Raw genomic sequence first — 18871 nt, 5'->3', positions numbered from 1 at the left:
ATAGATTTGATGTCTTTACTATTATTCTAAAATGTGGAAAATAGCGAAAAAACCCTTCTATGAGCAAGTCTGTCCAAACTTTTGACTGGTACTTTATATACATACATATATATTATGTATACATATGTTGCAAAACACAGCCTGACCATTTTGTACAATGATGCAATCTTGAAAATGTCACAGTAGCCTATACATATGTATTTTCATATGCATTTACTGTGGTTCCTTCTCTGACTCTTGATCTTTCAAACCTCAGTGTGTTCTTTCAACCCACTTTTAATCAGATATAAATCACTAACTATAAAATGAAAGTTTTTCATGACCCTCTTCTTTAAACTGTGCATATTTTAATGCAGATATATTCCTTTCCGAGCAACTGCTGAAAAGGAGAAGGAGACGCTTACCGGAGGTGCTGAGAATTTGAAGAGCGACGACCCTCTCAAGGCAAGGAACTTTGGTGTATACATTCGGTCCTGTACAGAGTCCTGTTCCTTCTCATCTACCCAACCCATGTAGATGATCTGCCAAAGACAGCAGCACAGTCCACTGAGTGGGCAAGGCTTAAGACCTTTGCTTAATCATTAAGTCAAGTTGATTGCATCAGCTGAAATATTTTGATTTACATTCCTTCCCAGGAAATTTTGACAAACGACAAAACCACTGCAGGTTATACTCAAGACAAGTAGTCACTTCTTATGACAGCGGGTTGTTATGATGTGTGCTCATAGACGCAATGCATATATAATGGTTGATTTTTTTTTGCTTTCCCCCCTGGTTCTCAGGTTCTTAATGTGCATGACTTGTTACACTAATTCCATCTAAAAAGGCATCCATCATCATGGGAAATTGCATCTGTCATTTAATTCCTTCATCATGATGAGGTGATTGTTCAAAATCAGCTCAGTGCAAGTGGGTGGAATACTAACAACGTGAGCTCTACAATATTCCAAACAATCAAATTACTGTATGGCAATACACCTTGACCTTAGTCAAAGACAAATCAGACTGAGACTTCCCTGTCTCTTTCAGACCATGAAAATGTCAAGGAGACTTGGATATATAGCTGTCAGTGGAAGATTCATTATGCCTTTTGTCTTATTTTCTGTAGGCTCCGGAAAACCAGAACAGGACAAATAACATGCATTTGCAATTAAATGAAATATACAGGTTTGTTCTTTTGTACAGAGGAACACTAGCATGTTGATTTCTTAAAAAAATCTCTTTCTGTCTTTGAGCAAGAAATTATTACCCCCCAACCCCCCCCCCCCCCCCCCCCCCCCCCAAACTGTTTATGCAATATATTCAGTGTTCCCCAGGCAAGAATTTCAGATTTAAAATGGTCCTTTTTACTGACTGGAAGATGAGGTGGATTATTTTCAATGACTACACATAAAATAGAGGGAGTGCTCTCACAGCCTCTCACAGGGCTCATGTAAAAGTACGGCCCCTAATAAAGGCAAGCAGATCATCAATACCTCAATATCAGGATGAGGAATGGAAATATCTAATCATTATTGTCCATTTACTAATTACCTTTTATGACTTTCACAATAAATACGAAGTGCTACCTTGGGGAAAATAATTCTATAAGGGCCAAAAATATAAATAATACATATATCAAGAAATACAACATATGCTAGTGCATGCCACAACTTTGCCACTGCAATTGTCAAAATCTGTAAATCAGAGTTACTACCAGACAAAATGAGGCACAACGGTCCATTAGCAGAACACAAGCAACTGCTAGCCCTTTTGATTAATTGATACTATTCAGGCTTGATTTGCAACTTGGTTTTAAGGAACATTGATCACACAAGAGATTGAAGCTATTTTGACTCTTACAGATTAAGAGGAACAGCCAGCCAATAAGCTATCCAACACAAAAGTATCTAGTTATCTGGCTAGTTACTATTGATACGTAATGTTTCAAATATAATGTAAGTGCAATTGATTGCACAAATGTATGTGTAACTTATCTACACAATCTTTTCATGCTACAATATGAGATGTACAATAATATTTACACTGAAAAGAAATGCTGTTTCAGCAAAAACACAATGTTTTGTTAAAACCAAATTTAAAAATGGTATAAAAATGTGAAAAAAAACAGTATGCATTATGGTGGAGGAAACATGGTTTAACACAGGTGGCTGTGTGTCTTTCAAGGTCCACTTTGAACCCACAATGGAAGGCTGAATGAAACCATTGTAAAATCAGAAGCAATTCAGCTATCCTCCAATAGGGACACTGAAAATAAAGAGGTAAAAGGTAGAAAGGTAATGTGCAACTTATACCTAATCATAAGTGCGTTTTAGAAAAAAAGTCATAGCAAGGGTTATGATAGTTGAGAGGATATTAACCAGGTTAATAAACATACAACGTGGGGGGAAAAATGGAAAATAAATTAAATTCTGTGTAATAGAGAGGGTCAACAGAATGCCAAATTTTGTTCATGAAATTATGAGAATGAAATTTCTTTTTACCTGTTGGTTTACTGGAAAATTTCTATTTATCTTCTTCACCTGTAACAACAAAAACCCTTAGTCAGAAACATACAATACAGGCAAATCAATGATCAATGATTTTTTCTAAATCATTTCAGCTGCATTTAATGTCAATTTTAATATTAAATAATTGCGGACAAAATTTTGCAAAACGTGAGGTCAACATATGCACAATTTCATGACTGACATATGATATCCAATGTCTTTTTAAAAACTATAAAATGTAGTTACAATTTTATAAAAAGTACCAAAATCAAAATTGCTTCATTAACAGTTTACAGCAAATTTGATGAAAACAGAATCTAGAACAGATACTGGACAGTGTTGTGGAGTAATGGACACAGGCATTAAAAATGTAACTAAACTGAATGTCTCCACTACAGGTAGTCCGTTCATGTGATGCATATGCATTTGAAAACAACTAGTTGATTATAGCAAGAATTAGCATCAAGACATTAATATACACAGTATGGATACTATATTGTGCATAATGGGTACCAGGATACTCATAGGCTGAAATCATAGCAGCGTTTACTGGTTGTCAGTTTTCACCTCTAACCACCACCTATGCATCAGCAAATCAATAGCACCCAGGTAGCTGCCTTTTTCTGGTGGCTTGAAAGTATTTACATAAAGTAACATCGCACATGGAAGCAGACCTCATTATTGACTGATAACATTATTTGTATTCAAGAGAATCCTTACATAATTAGACAAATCAAAGCCTTGCCTGGAAAATTAAACCTGATAAAAAGTGTTACAGTGTGGGTCTCTCAAAGATGGAACATATCAGCAACAAATGCACTGAAGTCGGGGGATATTATATATCGAAAAATAAAATAAAATCTTTTTTTTATCAATCCTCACAGTGCTCCAGTATTTCTCGGTGGTTGCCTGTCCTATTCATTTAGAGCTTTTGGGCAAACCAGCCCATTAAAATTTAACACCCACCTTCCAATGTATATGGTGCTGCTGATTGGCGTTGGTTAGATAGATATTACTCTGGTAGCCAAAAACAATCATGAAAAAGGCCCTCCAAGACATTAATGGCACAGCTGATTAGCTCGGCTTATTGTTCTTATTTATAAGGGCTAAGTGGTTATGAATAGTAAATGATACAAATACATTATTTATTAGAAGCATCAAGAGAATAGCACAGCATTTGATACTTACATTGTGCTTTGTGAGACCAGATATATTACTTGCTATAGCTTGAAGCCAGTCTAAGCAGTCTTCAGCAGTGGGAAACTGAATTACTCCACTGCACACCCCATCCACTGCAATCACTTGAAATGCATTTTGCCTAAAGACATGTCAGAATATATGAGGATAGAAGATATCACAATCAAGTCGATGAAGGGCACACATCAATAACATCCTCAATTCAGGCCTTTATGTATTCAAGTATAGTTACCTTATCACATTAATTATATCACAGCAGTCTTTTTTTCCGCACCCAGTATAAACCCACTAATTGCTAGGTCATCATTCAAGGGGCCTTAACACTGTTATCAAACTTGATAATATTTCACCTACCTCGTGATTTACATTTTTAAATGTTTGATCATATCAATAAATACTAAAGAGGTCCAAGTAGCAAAATAATCTTTATGGCCAACATAATGCTTAAAATAGTTTAGAGGTGGTTCTTCACTCATTTCACATGTTACTACTTCAGTTTGGTTGTCTTCATTTCTGCTACATAATGTTTTGTTATTTAAATGGCATCTCAAATCATTCTAGAAAAAATACTAGTGGTTTGCAACACCTAACTGAAGATATATTCAGCCCTTATGCACACTTAGTTTGTGCTTGCTACAGTCAACTAAGACTGAGTCCATCTCCCACTGTGTTTCTTATAGCATCATGAATCTTAACCATCAAATTACTGCTGGCATACCTTTGCAACTACATGCAAAAAGATGATTATTTTCTGCACTATTATATTATATTATATTATATTCTGACATATTATAACACATTGTGACTGGGGTTAAAATTATATCACTAAGATGGCACGTGGTTGAATAAAAACACGCCCACTCATACCTTAAACACCTTAACCGAATATAAAGACCTATTCTGCAGCTTCACATCACGGTCAGTTTACTGGAGATACTGTCGTGCCTTGGGCGCCCGATGATGACACTCAAGCCACAGCGCCTGAAGTCCTGAGGGAGGGTGCTGACAGCAGATAGCCCCGGCTCACCTGCAGACATCCGAACCCGGGACATACTGTGACAGGCGAGAATGAAGCAGGGGGATGAGGCGCAAGTCAACCCATCGCTTCTCCCACCGTAACCCCGGAGACGTGGGCCATGACGAGCAGGACAGCGTGTCCTGGAACAGTTGAAACACACACACACACACACACACTTGCATGACGGAAATGAAGAGTTGCATATATTCCTTTATAATTAGGACATCAATGTTTTCATTGCAAGACATAAATAACATGGGAACAACTTCACATGTAAGAACTGGAACATTAGGTTTTAAAAACTTTTTTTAATCCCATATTTTCATAATCAACATTTGTTAAATAGATTTTATGAATAAATTCATTTTGCATTGGGATATACAGTGAGCTGTAGCTCTATAGGTTAATATACAGAACCAGTCAAAAGTGTGGACACACCTGATTATGGGATCATGGGAAACATGCATTCAGTTGCATTTTGATTAAGACATATGCTTAAATGCTTCAAATTTCTTACTTGTTCTACTTCACTATTTATATTTGTCTATGTATGAGTTTCTTTCCAAAAAAATTATATTTTTAAAAAATATTTTTGGATACTTTGACGAATCTAAAACATACGAGTTTTGATTTGTTTAATACTGTATAATTCAATTTGTGTTATTTCATTGTTTTAATGTCTGCTATTATTCTAAAATGTGGAAAACAGTAAAAAAAAGAAAAACACCCTTCTATGAGTAGGTGTGTCTGAACTTTTTACTGATACTATATGTATAGGTTGATTTTCTGCATTACACCTGTAATAAGTAGTTAAGTTGCAGTATATTTAATGTATACACTCTAATTAGTAAGTTTCTTTTATAGTTTCTTTTTGATGATTAGTATTTCCCAGCATGCACTGCAGTCAGCACCTTTTTGGACATGGCACCAGTCAACCTAAGCTCTCTTCATGCGCACACAGATTTGGGATACTTATTGCAGGTTCTTGTTTTCATTATTATTGCTATCATATGTTTTTCCACAAAGTATATCCAAAAGAAAAAAAAGGATAGTCACAAACTTTACCCACAGTTTAATATAAAATATAAATGAAATCATGTTTTGAAAATTGAGAGTAAAAGCCTCTCTCTCTCTCTCTCTCTCTCTCTCTCGCTCACTCTCTCTGCCCCAGCCCTGCTCTCAGAATTTCATTATCAATGAAAAACCTCTTTCCTACCAGGAACATATTCTTTACTTTCTGTTGCTCTTGAAGATGTGCCCAGAGCCTATTATCACAGGCACAGTATTAACTAAATATAAATTATTTCAGGGTAGTTGCCTTCCTTTAATCATCAAAGTCATACATTTTGCTCTTAATCTGAGTACATGATGAAAGTGATTATTCACAGCTGAGGCATCTTTACCTACTACTTTGATGTTATGAATGTTTTTGATCGAAAACACTGTTGATGCATTCATGGTACATTTTAAGATTTTCCCCTTTTTTTTCAATCCCTACAGTTTTTACAATTGCCAACCATATATGGCTCATCTCACCGTGACAACTTCAGTGTAGTAGCACTGGTGACAGGGAATGCAATCCTCTGACACACTCACACACCTGCATTGACTATTTTGCAGACTGTGAAAGCCACAGTACACCACAGCACCAATCTGAGAGTCTCATTGGTGCCTGATAAGTTGCAAGGTGCCTGAGAGTGGTCAGACATGAAACCCATGCTGGCAAGCTCAACACTACCCCAGCAGAACAGAGCTCACTTGTTAAGCCACTGTAAGCTCCTGGCCATTGTCAGCTAATTACACAGCGTAAACCAAACCTGTGCCGTAAGGCCTAGCCTGAGCTTGGAGAGAGCACCTTAGGTGGCTGAGTCACCTAAGGAACAGCCAAATATTATCATCTTAATATAAGTTAGGTTGTGTGGCTTCCCCATCCTTACCGTATTGTTTGGATGATAGTTCAAGTGTAAACCGCTATCACAGAGCGGTGATGACGTTCCGCTGCTCTGGTCACTGGGTACACCTGACAGCAAAGACAACATTGGCAATGCAGTTTATGAAACAGTTGCACTGTAATGACTAAATTTTCACACAATGTGCCAAACCCCACTGATGAATTCCCATCTTTACACTGAAATCAGTGATTTAAAAAGATGTACTAGAACTATAAATCTGGCTTGGAATGGACCCAACATCTGTTATGTCAACATTAAAAGTGATGAAGCTGTGACCCACTGAGTCGTGGGAGTTGAGCTAAAAATAGCAGACATCTTTGTACTAATCACAGGTGAACACATGGCACATGGTCTTCTGAGAGTGAAAATCGTCCCACATATTAAACCTAGGCATGAATTAACATGCAAATGAGAGAGGAATTAATAATGCATTGCACTATATTTCTGAAAAAAAAAAAGAAAAAACAAACCGTATTATTAAATGACAAAGAAATGCTGTTACGCCTTCATTACTGGGCTCAGAAGATCTGGTCTCAGTCAACATGTATCGCAATTAAATGATAAAGTTAATGGGATGATAATAACTTGCTGAATTATAATTGATTTTATGCACATAGACAATGAGCTTGTACAGCATTCTGCCATCAAAGAAACAGATTCGTGTTTCAAGTTTGCAAGACTGAGCTACGATCTGGAGAATACGGTTTTATATGGGGGACAGTGCGCCAGAGGTCTGCAGTTACTGGAGATTTAGCACTTTTTGTAAATGGCAAAAGAAGGTTAGATTTATTTATTCTCTTGACTCTGGTGATGACTACTGCAGTGCTGAGTTTATTTCAGTGATATAGCTCTTTGATTTATGCCTCTGTGCAGTAGCAATACTTTGGGACTCTTTGTCCTTAACTTTTGGAGACAAATTTAAGAAAGTGCTGTTTGTTTTTTTGTTTTTTTTTATGCCGTTCAGTACATGAGTTCTGAGGCTGCGAAAATAAATTAAACATTTGTGCAGAGGAACAGAAAGCAACAAAATGCTATCAAATAATTCAGAGATTTTTCACAGCAATGACACTACATGTAAGGATATAAAATGGAAAAAAAAAAAAAAAAACATACATGTGCAATCTTCACAGAGAGGCAATTTCAGGAAAGCCGGTGTCTTTTTCAAGAAGGAGACTGTCAATGTCACCTCCTCCCCGGCGTTCCTCAAAACCTGCACCTGGGATACAGAGGCAGAATTACACACAACCCCACACGACCGTCATGACATACACAAGAGAACCGCAAAGGCACGGCCCAAAAGCTACTGCTGTTTTACTGTCCTCTTCACTCCTCCTAGTGTTTGGTTTCCATTACTGCGAGAGCTGCTTAGTGAGTGAGTTAGTGAGGATCACCATCACTTCTTGGGCTGCTTCCTCTGGTTGCAAGCAAAAAAAAAAAAAAAAAAAAAAAAAAAAAACGCTTATTTGCATCACAGATTGACATTGATTTAATATTAGCCTGAATGTCTGTATCATGGATTTCCATTCAGAACTCAACCCCTAAATGACAATTCATAAACCCAGATACCCCCGCCCCTCAACAGGTATGGGTTTGCGGGGTGGGGGTGTGGGGGGGTGATCTCTTTGAAAACCACTAATAAACCACCCCATGGTAGATTAACAATGCTTAAATGATTTACTGACCCCTGGACACTTTCAGCACAGCGCATTCATCTGTGGTTTATGCCGACCCGTTGGATTCAGGATCCATTTGAGAATGCTGATATACCTCTCTAATGGTCCCGCGGATGCCGTACAATCACAATATCAATGAAACCGAGGGAATGTTATTAGTGGAATAATACGTGGCAGTCCCTTAACTGTAATTGATAAATCTTATGGCTCTGCTATAAGAACCATAAAAGAACCAGTGCCCTGATATATTACTCGAAAGCATTAAAGTCTATACGATCCATCACTGCCCAGCACATTTCTAATTTAATTATATCAACTTCTTACTAAATTTATTTCTCAGCTAGGAGATGTGCTCCCTTTCCTATGATAGACATTAAGAATGAATAGATTATGCCAGAATCGAGTCCCTCTGTATATAAACCAGGAACCAGTCAGGATATTTATAACAAGCTCATTAGAGTTTGGCCTCTGTAATTTACTCCTGGTAATGTTCCAGTTTATCGGCCTTATGCAAGACATCTGTGTACCTGGGAAAACTCAGCACAGGCAGACATACCAACATAGTCATGATTTCAAACAATGTGAAGTGTGCTAAATAACTGTTTTCTTAAAAAACAGAAAGATGTAATTACTACCAAACACTAATTCAAAGTCAATTCAGCACCTCTGTTTGCTTTTCTAATTTACTGATACAGCTTTGACTCACCACTTTGAATTCAGTGGCTGTACAGCTAGCTAGAGAGACAGGCCCTAGTTGCTAAGAGTTACTTGTGCTTGCAAAGCAATGCAACACATTCTCTGCCATCAAGATGCCATTAACCTCTCAATTGACCTCAGCCAACAGCTTTGCAGTAACAAACACATCCCCAATAGATTACTAGATCTGTGGTTTTCCTGCCAGTGCTTGCTTGCTTTTGAGCCGTTATTTTGCATGGATACAAGAGGGAACCTACGGAGCCGAGAATCTTCCTGTGGCAACAATGTAGACATGCACACCATATTTTGTGACACGTCAGCTGGAACTCATGAGATTTGACATGTTATGCTCCCTTGACAGCTACTGAATGCCCAGTAGGCCGTGATGGTAATCCTCAATGAGATTTAAGCATACAGTTCTCCAAATTCTAGTGGATGCACATCATTAAAACTTCAATGACTTTGGTTAACGAAAGCAAAATGATCATAGTATCTTGAGTGCAAAGACCCACAGTTGATGATTCCCTTTGATATTTAATTGGAACTTTGAGCCACTTACTAATTGCATATTAGAAACCTTTTTATAAAATTCTGTATTGCCAACAGGCAAATAAACAGCATAACCCTCAGTAAAAAAGGGGGGGGGGTGGTAATGAAAAATGTAATATAATAAGAACTAGGAATGCAAGAGGTTATGTACAGATAAAAAAAACAGTTGGATATATATTTAACATGTAGCACTTTTTGCAAGACAATAAATTACTAAAGATCATTACAGACAAATTGAAGTATAATATGTCACCAGCATAATATGTCACTAAAGTGTATTTTTCTGCCCCATCCTCTTGTTTCCCATGTAAGCTTTCTCTCATCAAAAGCATTCTCAAGTACAAGTCCCCTGTTAGCAGTGCAAACTATAGCCTAAACAGAGTATATGAAAGCCTCCGTCAAAATGACAGCTTCATTACATTGGCAAAGGTTCCATGAGATTTCACAGGGCATCTGTCACGAAAAAAGGTGTCACCATTCATCCACGGTCGCTTTGCTTACATTGTTAGAGAGGGATTTTAATGACTGATATGTTGGAACACATTTTGTGGCTCTCGATTGCATGGAAATCAGGGTCCCGTGGTGTCTGAGGGAATTGCTCGAAGTCACTGTTGCCATCTGTAATGAGCCCTGGACAAACCTGGCCTAATAGACTGGGCTCCTGTCATTGTGAATCAGCTCACCCCACAGCCGGATGTTGAGGCATCTATGTAAAAACGACCTGGTGCTTTACTCATCGCAAGTACGCGTGTGTTACCATTCCATGGCATTTCATAAAATTTGACATATTAAGAATTTTCAAACCATGGAATGCCTGTTTTTTTAAATAATTATCTGATTTCAGTGATTAAATATGAGTTCCATCTCAATTTCAGGTAAAAGATAAGTTTTAGAAAGGAGTGGACATTTTGTGAAAACAATACGGTGTTAGTTATGGCATGAGAATCTGTGGTATATCATAAATATTGGCACAGCTATGGGTTGTTGTTAGGCATGACGCCATACTTTTATAAAACAGATCCATGAACTATGTGAAGTGGGAAGAGAGACAGAAGTTTTATTGATTACATGAAAAATCCTTCCGCCACTGAAATCAGTTACCAATTTTCTTATGATACTCTTCCCATAGTAATATTTCTAACATTATCTAATTTTTGGTATATGAAGCCTTTAAAGTCTATGGGAGAGCCATATTTTTGTTCTTGTCTATACACACACATTTGCAAAATGATCACAAGAACCTTTTGAAAGGTTCAAATAGTAATCAACACTGCATTTCAGTTTAAAGCCGTAAATTTAATTAAAATGAATTTCAATTTAAAGTCTGTCTCATAACTTGACATCAAACATTAAGATTCAGGTAATTAATAAATTTACGGTGAAGCATTCACAAATCCCAACACTGGAAGTAGCCAAGACTGACTGATAAGCAATACCCATCAGCCTGTGTGCAATACAGGTCATTTCCACAGTATCAAGCATATTGGCTTTGTAAGTGAAAAAGGGATAAGTAAATATTTCCCAGAGTCATTCAAATAAGGCTGATACAGAGAAGAAACCCATCCAAATTACATGGTGCAATGAACACGTCAACATTGGCCCTGCAATTAAATAAATATCCAGACAGGAATAATAGTTGTATTATACAGGTGATTAATGAGGTATTGAATGGGCTAACAGAAGTATGCCCTGTGACGTGTATGCTAATGCACATATTTTCCTAATGACACGATACTGGATGAGATCTTTGTCATTCTCTCATCTTGGGTCACAGGAAAGATGACCATCTGTTTGTCATCAGGTGGTCCAGCAATCACAGGCTATGGATATTTCAGTTCACACTGTAAATGTATTGCTTTGGTTATAAAGCATGTTATAGGTTGAATATCCAAAATTTTGTGTTTATATTTAGTACTTACGCAGGTAATACATCATAAACATTCACTTACAGGTGACATGAAAACTTCCTCTATAGATCCCTGAAGGTATGGAATCAAGTTACAATGTAAATCTTGTCATACAATATTTTGACAATTTATCCCTACTTTTTTAATTATTATTTTATATTCACCCATATTAAAAATAAAAATACTGTAACATATTGAGAAAAACGTTGTTCAGCCCAAGAATATATTACAAATACATTTAAAATATATTTCTGCTTTGTATGACTATATTACAACATACCAAAAAGGCAATAATTTTCTTATTTTAAATATATTGATTGAAAAAAAAAAAAAAAAAAAACCTCCTACCCCCCCTAAAATATATTCCAAATGTATTTTTGTATGGGCAGTGACATTGAGTTTACAGCAAGATTTTAACTGAAAGCCAAACCAACTCAGAAAGATACCTAAAGACAGTTAGCCTTTGTTGTTTCCCTTCTCCCTAATCAGACTGTGCAGTTATCACAACCCAGCCTTGTTTTGTTTCTTGACAGTAACAGCGTTCATCTTGAATCATTATTTTCAAGATTTCCGAAACACCCCCAGGTTCAAAATGGTTTGTTTTGTCCTTACCTGAACTGCTCCTTCAAATTAAACTTACAGCCGGGAGGACAGTTATTCCTGAAGACAGGTCAATTACAGCAACCCTTGCACTTGTTTTAGTTTCAAAGGCTTTATCATAAGTTCAGTCTGCACTACCGCTCCACACAATATATGCCTGCCATTGATGATAGCCACCTAAACAATAGAAAGTTTTTACTGCAAGGTGAGATTATCCATTTGTATTATTCAAGGCAAATTGTCCATTTACTACCTAGATATTCCTTGAAGTAGTTCAAGTGAAGTATCTTGCACAAGGGTACGGCATCAATATCCACCCAGAAATTTGAATACGCAACGTACTGGTCAAAAGTCCAGTTACCCAACCGCATTTCCATACTGTCACTCACTGAACTGTACATTGACATTTCACCAGTGTAAAACATTCATGCAATTTCACCCATCTGTGCTAAAAATGGTCATTGCTTTAAGGTTTTCATGACATATTGTACAGTAATGTAAACACGCATACACACATGCACATTGTGTTTGTTCCTGAGAAATGACTACATCTATGATTCATATGACCTTTTAATATTGCAAGGCTGTGGTTCTTGTTATACTTGAAGACGTGATTGACAAGGGGCCTGAGTGGCAGGGACGCTAGTCTCTTATACAGTGTGCAAGTCAAAAGTGGTGGGGCTGGCACAATAGCAACATGATGACAGCACAAACATCACCACAAGCAGCTGGAGGGCCGAAGAACAGTGTTGAATGACTTGCGTGAGGGGAAAAGGGGTGACCATGTACTGCTCAATCAAGCCATTCACCACAATACCTTTAAAGTGTGTTGGCTATGAGCTTTGGCACAATGGCACTCTGGCAAAAGTGGACAGTAGCAACCCTGACAATCAGACAAAAAGGAAGACAGCAGCATAGGAAAGGCAAGAATGTGTCAGCAAACTGGTGAATGTGTTTTGAAAATAAAGGTAATCAAGTGGATAAAATATTCTACGGAGTTTATTATAAGTAATGCTCTAAGCTTGCTAAATTTGTTGCAGGTATGTCTTCCATTACCTTCATTAGTGTGTAATGTTTTTAAAAAATTCAAAAGCCCTCTGTCGCATACAAAACACCTGCTGTGCTCTGTGTATGTACACTGTGTTCCCAGTCAGACACTTGTTGCATTAAACACTATTGTTCAGAGCTACACTTTGATCACAAAGCGTCCTTAAGAGAGGATTATTCAACTATAGGCTGTATCTGTCAAATATAGATATTAGTCATGAAAATGTAGCCCATAATATAATGGGGAAAACATAAACTAATTAAATTGTGCCTGCTTGACAGCAGCAGTGGAGTTACATGAAATTCCCCATCATTTATTTTTTTCATCCTAATGTCATGTCATGTCATTAGAGTTTCTTTTTTAAAGCAGTTTTACTGTATTAAATGTATAAGGTTTATGGCACAAAAGGTTTTTTTTTATTATTTATAAGATTTATGGTGTACATATGGTGTGATGATGCACCTGACACCTCAAACTGTCTAGATATTGATGGAATGGATCCACTGATGGTGGCTTAAATGACACCGCTGACCGATGGCGGGCACAGGCAACGTGACCTCACAGACACACTGACAGTCTACAGGGAAATACCCCATGGTGCAGCGGAATGACCTGGTGGTACGGAGGGACAATGCGGTTGTCACCTTCAGTGTCACAGGTGTGGAATACAGACATGGGGCTTTAGCTATGGAGCATATGGCTGAGATTGGCTGAAATTGAGCGGAAGTAATTCCAAGGTTTCTGTACACTGCCAATACTTACAACACTGTCCCCACTGAATTAAAAATGCATGATCCATTATTACTCGGTGTCTTTCTCTGTGTTCCCCTTTCTCTCCCATGGTGGGTGTGAGACCCCTCTACTGGAACCATGCTCATATTGTTCTTGGCTGTCAGTGTTTTAGTATTTGACCATTGAGGACTATTTGCTGGAATGATTATTGCTGTTCATACAGAAGGCACAATTAATTAGACAATGTTACAAGCAATGCAACACTAGTAATCTCCACATTTGTTTTATGATGTTTTGTTAGGGATTGACTTTATTTAGTTTACTTTTTTACTGCAATTTTTTATCATTATTTATTATTCATAAGAATTTATTAATATTGTTAATTAAATGCTTGTGTTCATAAGCAGATGCCTTTTCCACATCTGACATAGTTGGTAGACACTATGCCAGACCTCACTGTGCCACATCTAAGGTGGTATAAACGTAAATGCAAAACTGTCTGTCACTGTGCCAAAATACTGCTGGGCTCTGAATATTCACAGCCACACCATGCTTTTTTGACCACTACCCATCACTTTCCTATACTAAGTGCCATGCAGGGCAAATGGAATGACAATGGAAAGGCAATGCAGTTATTATTTTTACTGACATGAAATTTCCAAACACCACTGCGGGAGGTGCGTTTGCCAACTACACCAATCATCCCGCGCTATTAAAATCTGTGATTACGTCCATTCCGCAAGAATCAAATCATTGCTTCATGAGACACTTCCTAATGCAACCTCAAACAGACTTAAATTAAAGAGTTCTGGAGGCTCCAAATGCATCACTCGGTGATGGCTTGTCATTTTGATACAGCTCAGAGTCCTCCGCCCTTGTTGCGCTCATCAGTCAATTCACATCCGCTTCCCGTACCTTCTCCCTATTAAATGTCTCACCTTTTTTTCCTCCACAGCCTAAAACAACATGAGTAATAGTGGGCTGAATGTCAGGTGCCAGACTTATAATTTGAGATTGTCATCAATAAGAACAGTGTGTACCTGCTGCATCCAGTGGCAGGGGCTTATAATTTTATTCATGAAAATGTTAATAAAATTCCCCCGTAAAGTTTCCCAAAGTACAAAAGGTAGCTTTATCAGCAAGATGGCCGTATAAAGAGGCAAGCATCATTTCTTTTCAACAGACACGTGAGCATTGCCCCCAAAGAATTGTATCAATTCAGCATTTTTTTTCTCTGTGAAATACATACCCAAACAGATGATTGTGTATTCATGAGCAGATGCAGAAATATTTGAAATTAAAATGCGCTTTACTCAGAACTCAGAGCAGGTGAGCCCATTGCCACCTATTTGAAGTGCATGTTTGTTCTGTCCTCTTTTGAACTTTTGTTTGAAATTCTGCCTATTGATATGTTTTCTTGACGATAAGTTTTCTTTCTGTAAATTTGCAATTGCTTCAACTCTGTAACCCATTATACTGTATTCAGAAGCTATGGCTCATGTTTTTTCCATTAGATTTGCAGACGTGTTGCTGATGCTGGGAAAATGCAATGTTGCTATAAATGAGACTTGAATGCTTAAATGAGAACGTGTTCAGTTTATCCCACTTTATGTGTTTCATTACAGTGATTACAGTTTAACTTCACCAGCAATGTAACACATGGTGTTTAACCCTATCAAAAATTAAAAAAAAAAAAAAACAAATCTTAAAACCATACTTTCGAAGTCAAAACGATAATTTGGCATTATGAAGTTTATTTTAGCATAGTTAGTATTTAAGTGGGAGCCACTGTTCTACATTGAAAAGAAATAGCTCACTGAAAATTAGCCAAAGCCATTTTTTCTGCTTCTTATTTATTTATTTATTTATTTATGTATTTTTAGATATGCAATGACAATGGTGACAAAGTGTTATGAAAAAACCCTGTAAATTGCATTAACTGCTTGTAGCCAACACTAGAACCTTCAAAGCTCCTCAGACCTTGTGATTCATTAAAATCATTTAATATAACACTGTTGGTTGACTAACAAGATGCTGCTGAAAGAGTTAAAAATGCACCTCACTTCATTCATGGTGTAAAATGCCTCTATAGAGTCATGAATACTTTAGTTTTATGGGAATGGAAGTCATATAATTAATAGTCATGTATAATTTGACACCCTGTAATGCATTGCAAAAGAAAAATGACACAGGGAAATTCCACATTTCACAAGGTTTTATCACATTACTATTATTATAGGTACTGCATCATTTTTAGAGCTTCATAATCTCCTGTCATATACAACACAAATGTGTCTACTCCTTTGTTTCCTACAAACATCAAGTATTCAAGTATCCATGTTTCTTGTGGCTTGCTAAAAGTCTGGTTGTCCATCAAACATAATTTGACAAAAGTCATTTTATGGTTACAGGGAATTTTCCAGAGTTTTTTTTTTCCTCAGTTCTACCTGATTTGACCTAGTACTAAAACAGAAAAACAAATGGAGTTGTTGTTTGGTCATTTGGTTCTCTTGGTATGAGGTTTGAGGTTGTTTTTGACCAACAGGTTTTTGGCTAACAGATACAAACAAGCTTTTATTTAAAAAAAAATATTTTTTCCCCTTCATACAGCCCTGTTTAGCCATGCCATTTGCACATTGCTCATCTCACAGCAAAAAACTGTGCAGTCCTACAGATGCACTTTGTACTACAGATCACACAATGGACCACAGGGAAATGGAGGCCAGTTGGAGAATAAGCACTATACCACTGACATCATCTGAGCAACTCATAAGTGGCTGATGAATCACAGAGTGTCCAGGAAGGATGAGGCAAGGAATTCCTGGTCAATTTACCCACCTCTTTTCCAAGTGGAACAAATTTCCCTCACTGTGGGATGCCAGGCATTGTCAAAAGATGACACAGCTAGTTTCAAAATCAGGCTGTAGGGCTCAGCCAGTCCACAAGATGAGATCCTTGCTTATGGAGCCACTCTGGAGCCCCAGTAAGCATTTTTTTATAACTTAGTCACTATAATATTATAATAGTCATTACTGGATCAGCACTCACATTAATGAATGAGATTAATGAAAAATATTATGGAATATTTTTTATAATGTATGAGTCAAACTGCAAAATGTGATCTATGAGCAACCCCTTCATATTGTTTCTCATCTTCAAAATCTGTTGAAAAAATGATATGGATTGCATACACTCATTTGATATTGTTGACTTAAAGTTTTTAGTCGGGAAGTACTGCAATGTCTGTAGTACTGTTTGTAGCAAAGCCATGAGTTGTTACCCTGCCTTTTGTATAGGATTATAATTGTGTAATTGTAGAATTGATTTATATGCAATTCATGCAGAGTCATATTGAAGCAAGGTATGTCACGCTACATTGAACAATTTATTTATCATTCTTATGAAGTCAACTCAATTCAAATTATTGCTCAAATTAAAACTCTGAAGTACTTGCTTACAATAAAACTGAGCTTGAAAGTGATTACAGCTTTTTTCCATTAACAGAGAGGTTCTTGCTTTCTCATAATGGAAAACCTGCTTCATCAAAGGCTCTCTAATTTGAAATTAGTGAATAGGAGAAACTTTTGATTGGAACCTAGCATAAACCTTAGCATTTAATTACCCCAGAAATACACTTTCAGCTAAATATAACCTTCATTTCAGGTGAAAAACAGAAAACATACTGATTTTCAACTTACCACTTCTTCATGGCGGTAGCTTCTCACATTTATGCCATTTATCTGAAAACAGAGTGATATTTAAAAATAAATGTCTATAATCACAGCAAAAGCATCATAACCAATTCATATTTTATTACAACATTACTTTATGGGAAGCTGTACTCATGGTGATTTACACTTTCTTTGCACATTTGTGTCCATTATACAGTAGGACATATGCTTTCAGCTATATGAACCAAAAAAAAATCATAGTAATAATAGTATGTAGCAGCAATAATAGTGGCTCCTACAGTTGAAAGTACAATTTAATGTGGATATGGGGGAATACACCCTCATGAAATCCAAAATGTGAGGAACTGTCATATGCCATCATCAGTGCCATAAGTTTCAACCAGTCACTTTGCTATTGGAGGGCAATGTATTTTTGATTGGTTTATTCAAAAAAAAAAGAGTGTTAACAGCATATGGTAGATCTGGTAGATCCACCCATAAAGTGGGTCAAGAAGCCTCACTCTGATTTACCTGAAGAATTCCATCTCCTATGAACAGCAATCCAGACAGTTCAGCTTGAAAGATAAAAGAAGGAAATAAACCACAGTTAATCATATGAATCACAGGCAGAGGAGGGAAAGAGGGAAAGAAGAGCAAATGCTTACCTTTCTGCTCTTTAGAAATTTTTGATATCACAACAGGGATATTGTGTTCTGCACCACCCTACAAGAGGTGAATACAAGAGGGAATTTTATACATTTACACAATCTGTTCCCTGACTTCTTTTAGAAGTACATGATTCATGGTGTGATGATATCCTCGATATATAAGAGAGAGGATCTAAATACTAGGCTGCCATTCATCAATCATCAAATGCAACAATCTGTAACACACACATAGAAAAAGTGTGGTTAATGCCCGAGTTTTATTCCTTAATATAGTGCTTATTAACCTACACTGATTCTGAAATGACAGTTAGCAACAGGACTCTCAAAGTGATTATATCTAACTAAATGTCAGCTAAAATTACATATGTTCCACTATTGCTGGTATTGGTTTAATAAACACTGTTACCTGCACAATATTGTGCCTGTGTAAGCAAGCTGGTTAAGATAAACAGTAATTGGGACACTCCAAGCCCCCATCCCCATATTGTTGGCCATTTGGACTGTACAAGGGGACATTATTGTCACTCTGGGATATTCTCCGCTGTCAAAACCACTTGTCTTGACAAAAATATCAATGTAGCTAACAGGTCCCAGAGACACAGCACGGCAGTGGCTCCTGTTCCACCACTTACTGTCACAATGATGAGAACAAACAGCACTCATAGCCCCCC

The 18871-nt window shown here is 37.1% G+C and overlaps 1 protein-coding gene across 2 annotated transcripts in view; it reads right to left on the bottom strand.

The window, feature by feature from the left end:
* The window catches only part of sntg1 (syntrophin, gamma 1), a 53416-nt gene that overhangs the window by 22640 nt on the left and 11905 nt on the right, over positions 1-18871 (bottom strand). For both annotated transcript variants that reach the window (XM_036519186.1, XM_036519187.1), the window contains exons 4-12: positions 18198-18255; positions 18064-18107; positions 17560-17601; positions 7770-7872; positions 6642-6724; positions 4714-4844; positions 3678-3807; positions 2484-2522; positions 405-521 (exon numbers count right to left, since the gene is read on the bottom strand). In XM_036519186.1, the coding sequence (XP_036375079.1) occupies positions 405-521; positions 2484-2522; positions 3678-3807; positions 4714-4844; positions 6642-6724; positions 7770-7872; positions 17560-17601; positions 18064-18107; positions 18198-18255 (747 nt within the window). The remainder of the gene's footprint in view (positions 1-404; positions 522-2483; positions 2523-3677; positions 3808-4713; positions 4845-6641; positions 6725-7769; positions 7873-17559; positions 17602-18063; positions 18108-18197; positions 18256-18871) is intronic.

This window comes from Megalops cyprinoides, chromosome 24, assembly GCF_013368585.1.
Source record: "Megalops cyprinoides isolate fMegCyp1 chromosome 24, fMegCyp1.pri, whole genome shotgun sequence".
In the NCBI taxonomy this organism is placed as follows: domain Eukaryota; kingdom Metazoa; phylum Chordata; class Actinopteri; order Elopiformes; family Megalopidae; genus Megalops; species Megalops cyprinoides.
This window is presented reverse-complemented; position numbering and strand designations above follow the sequence as displayed.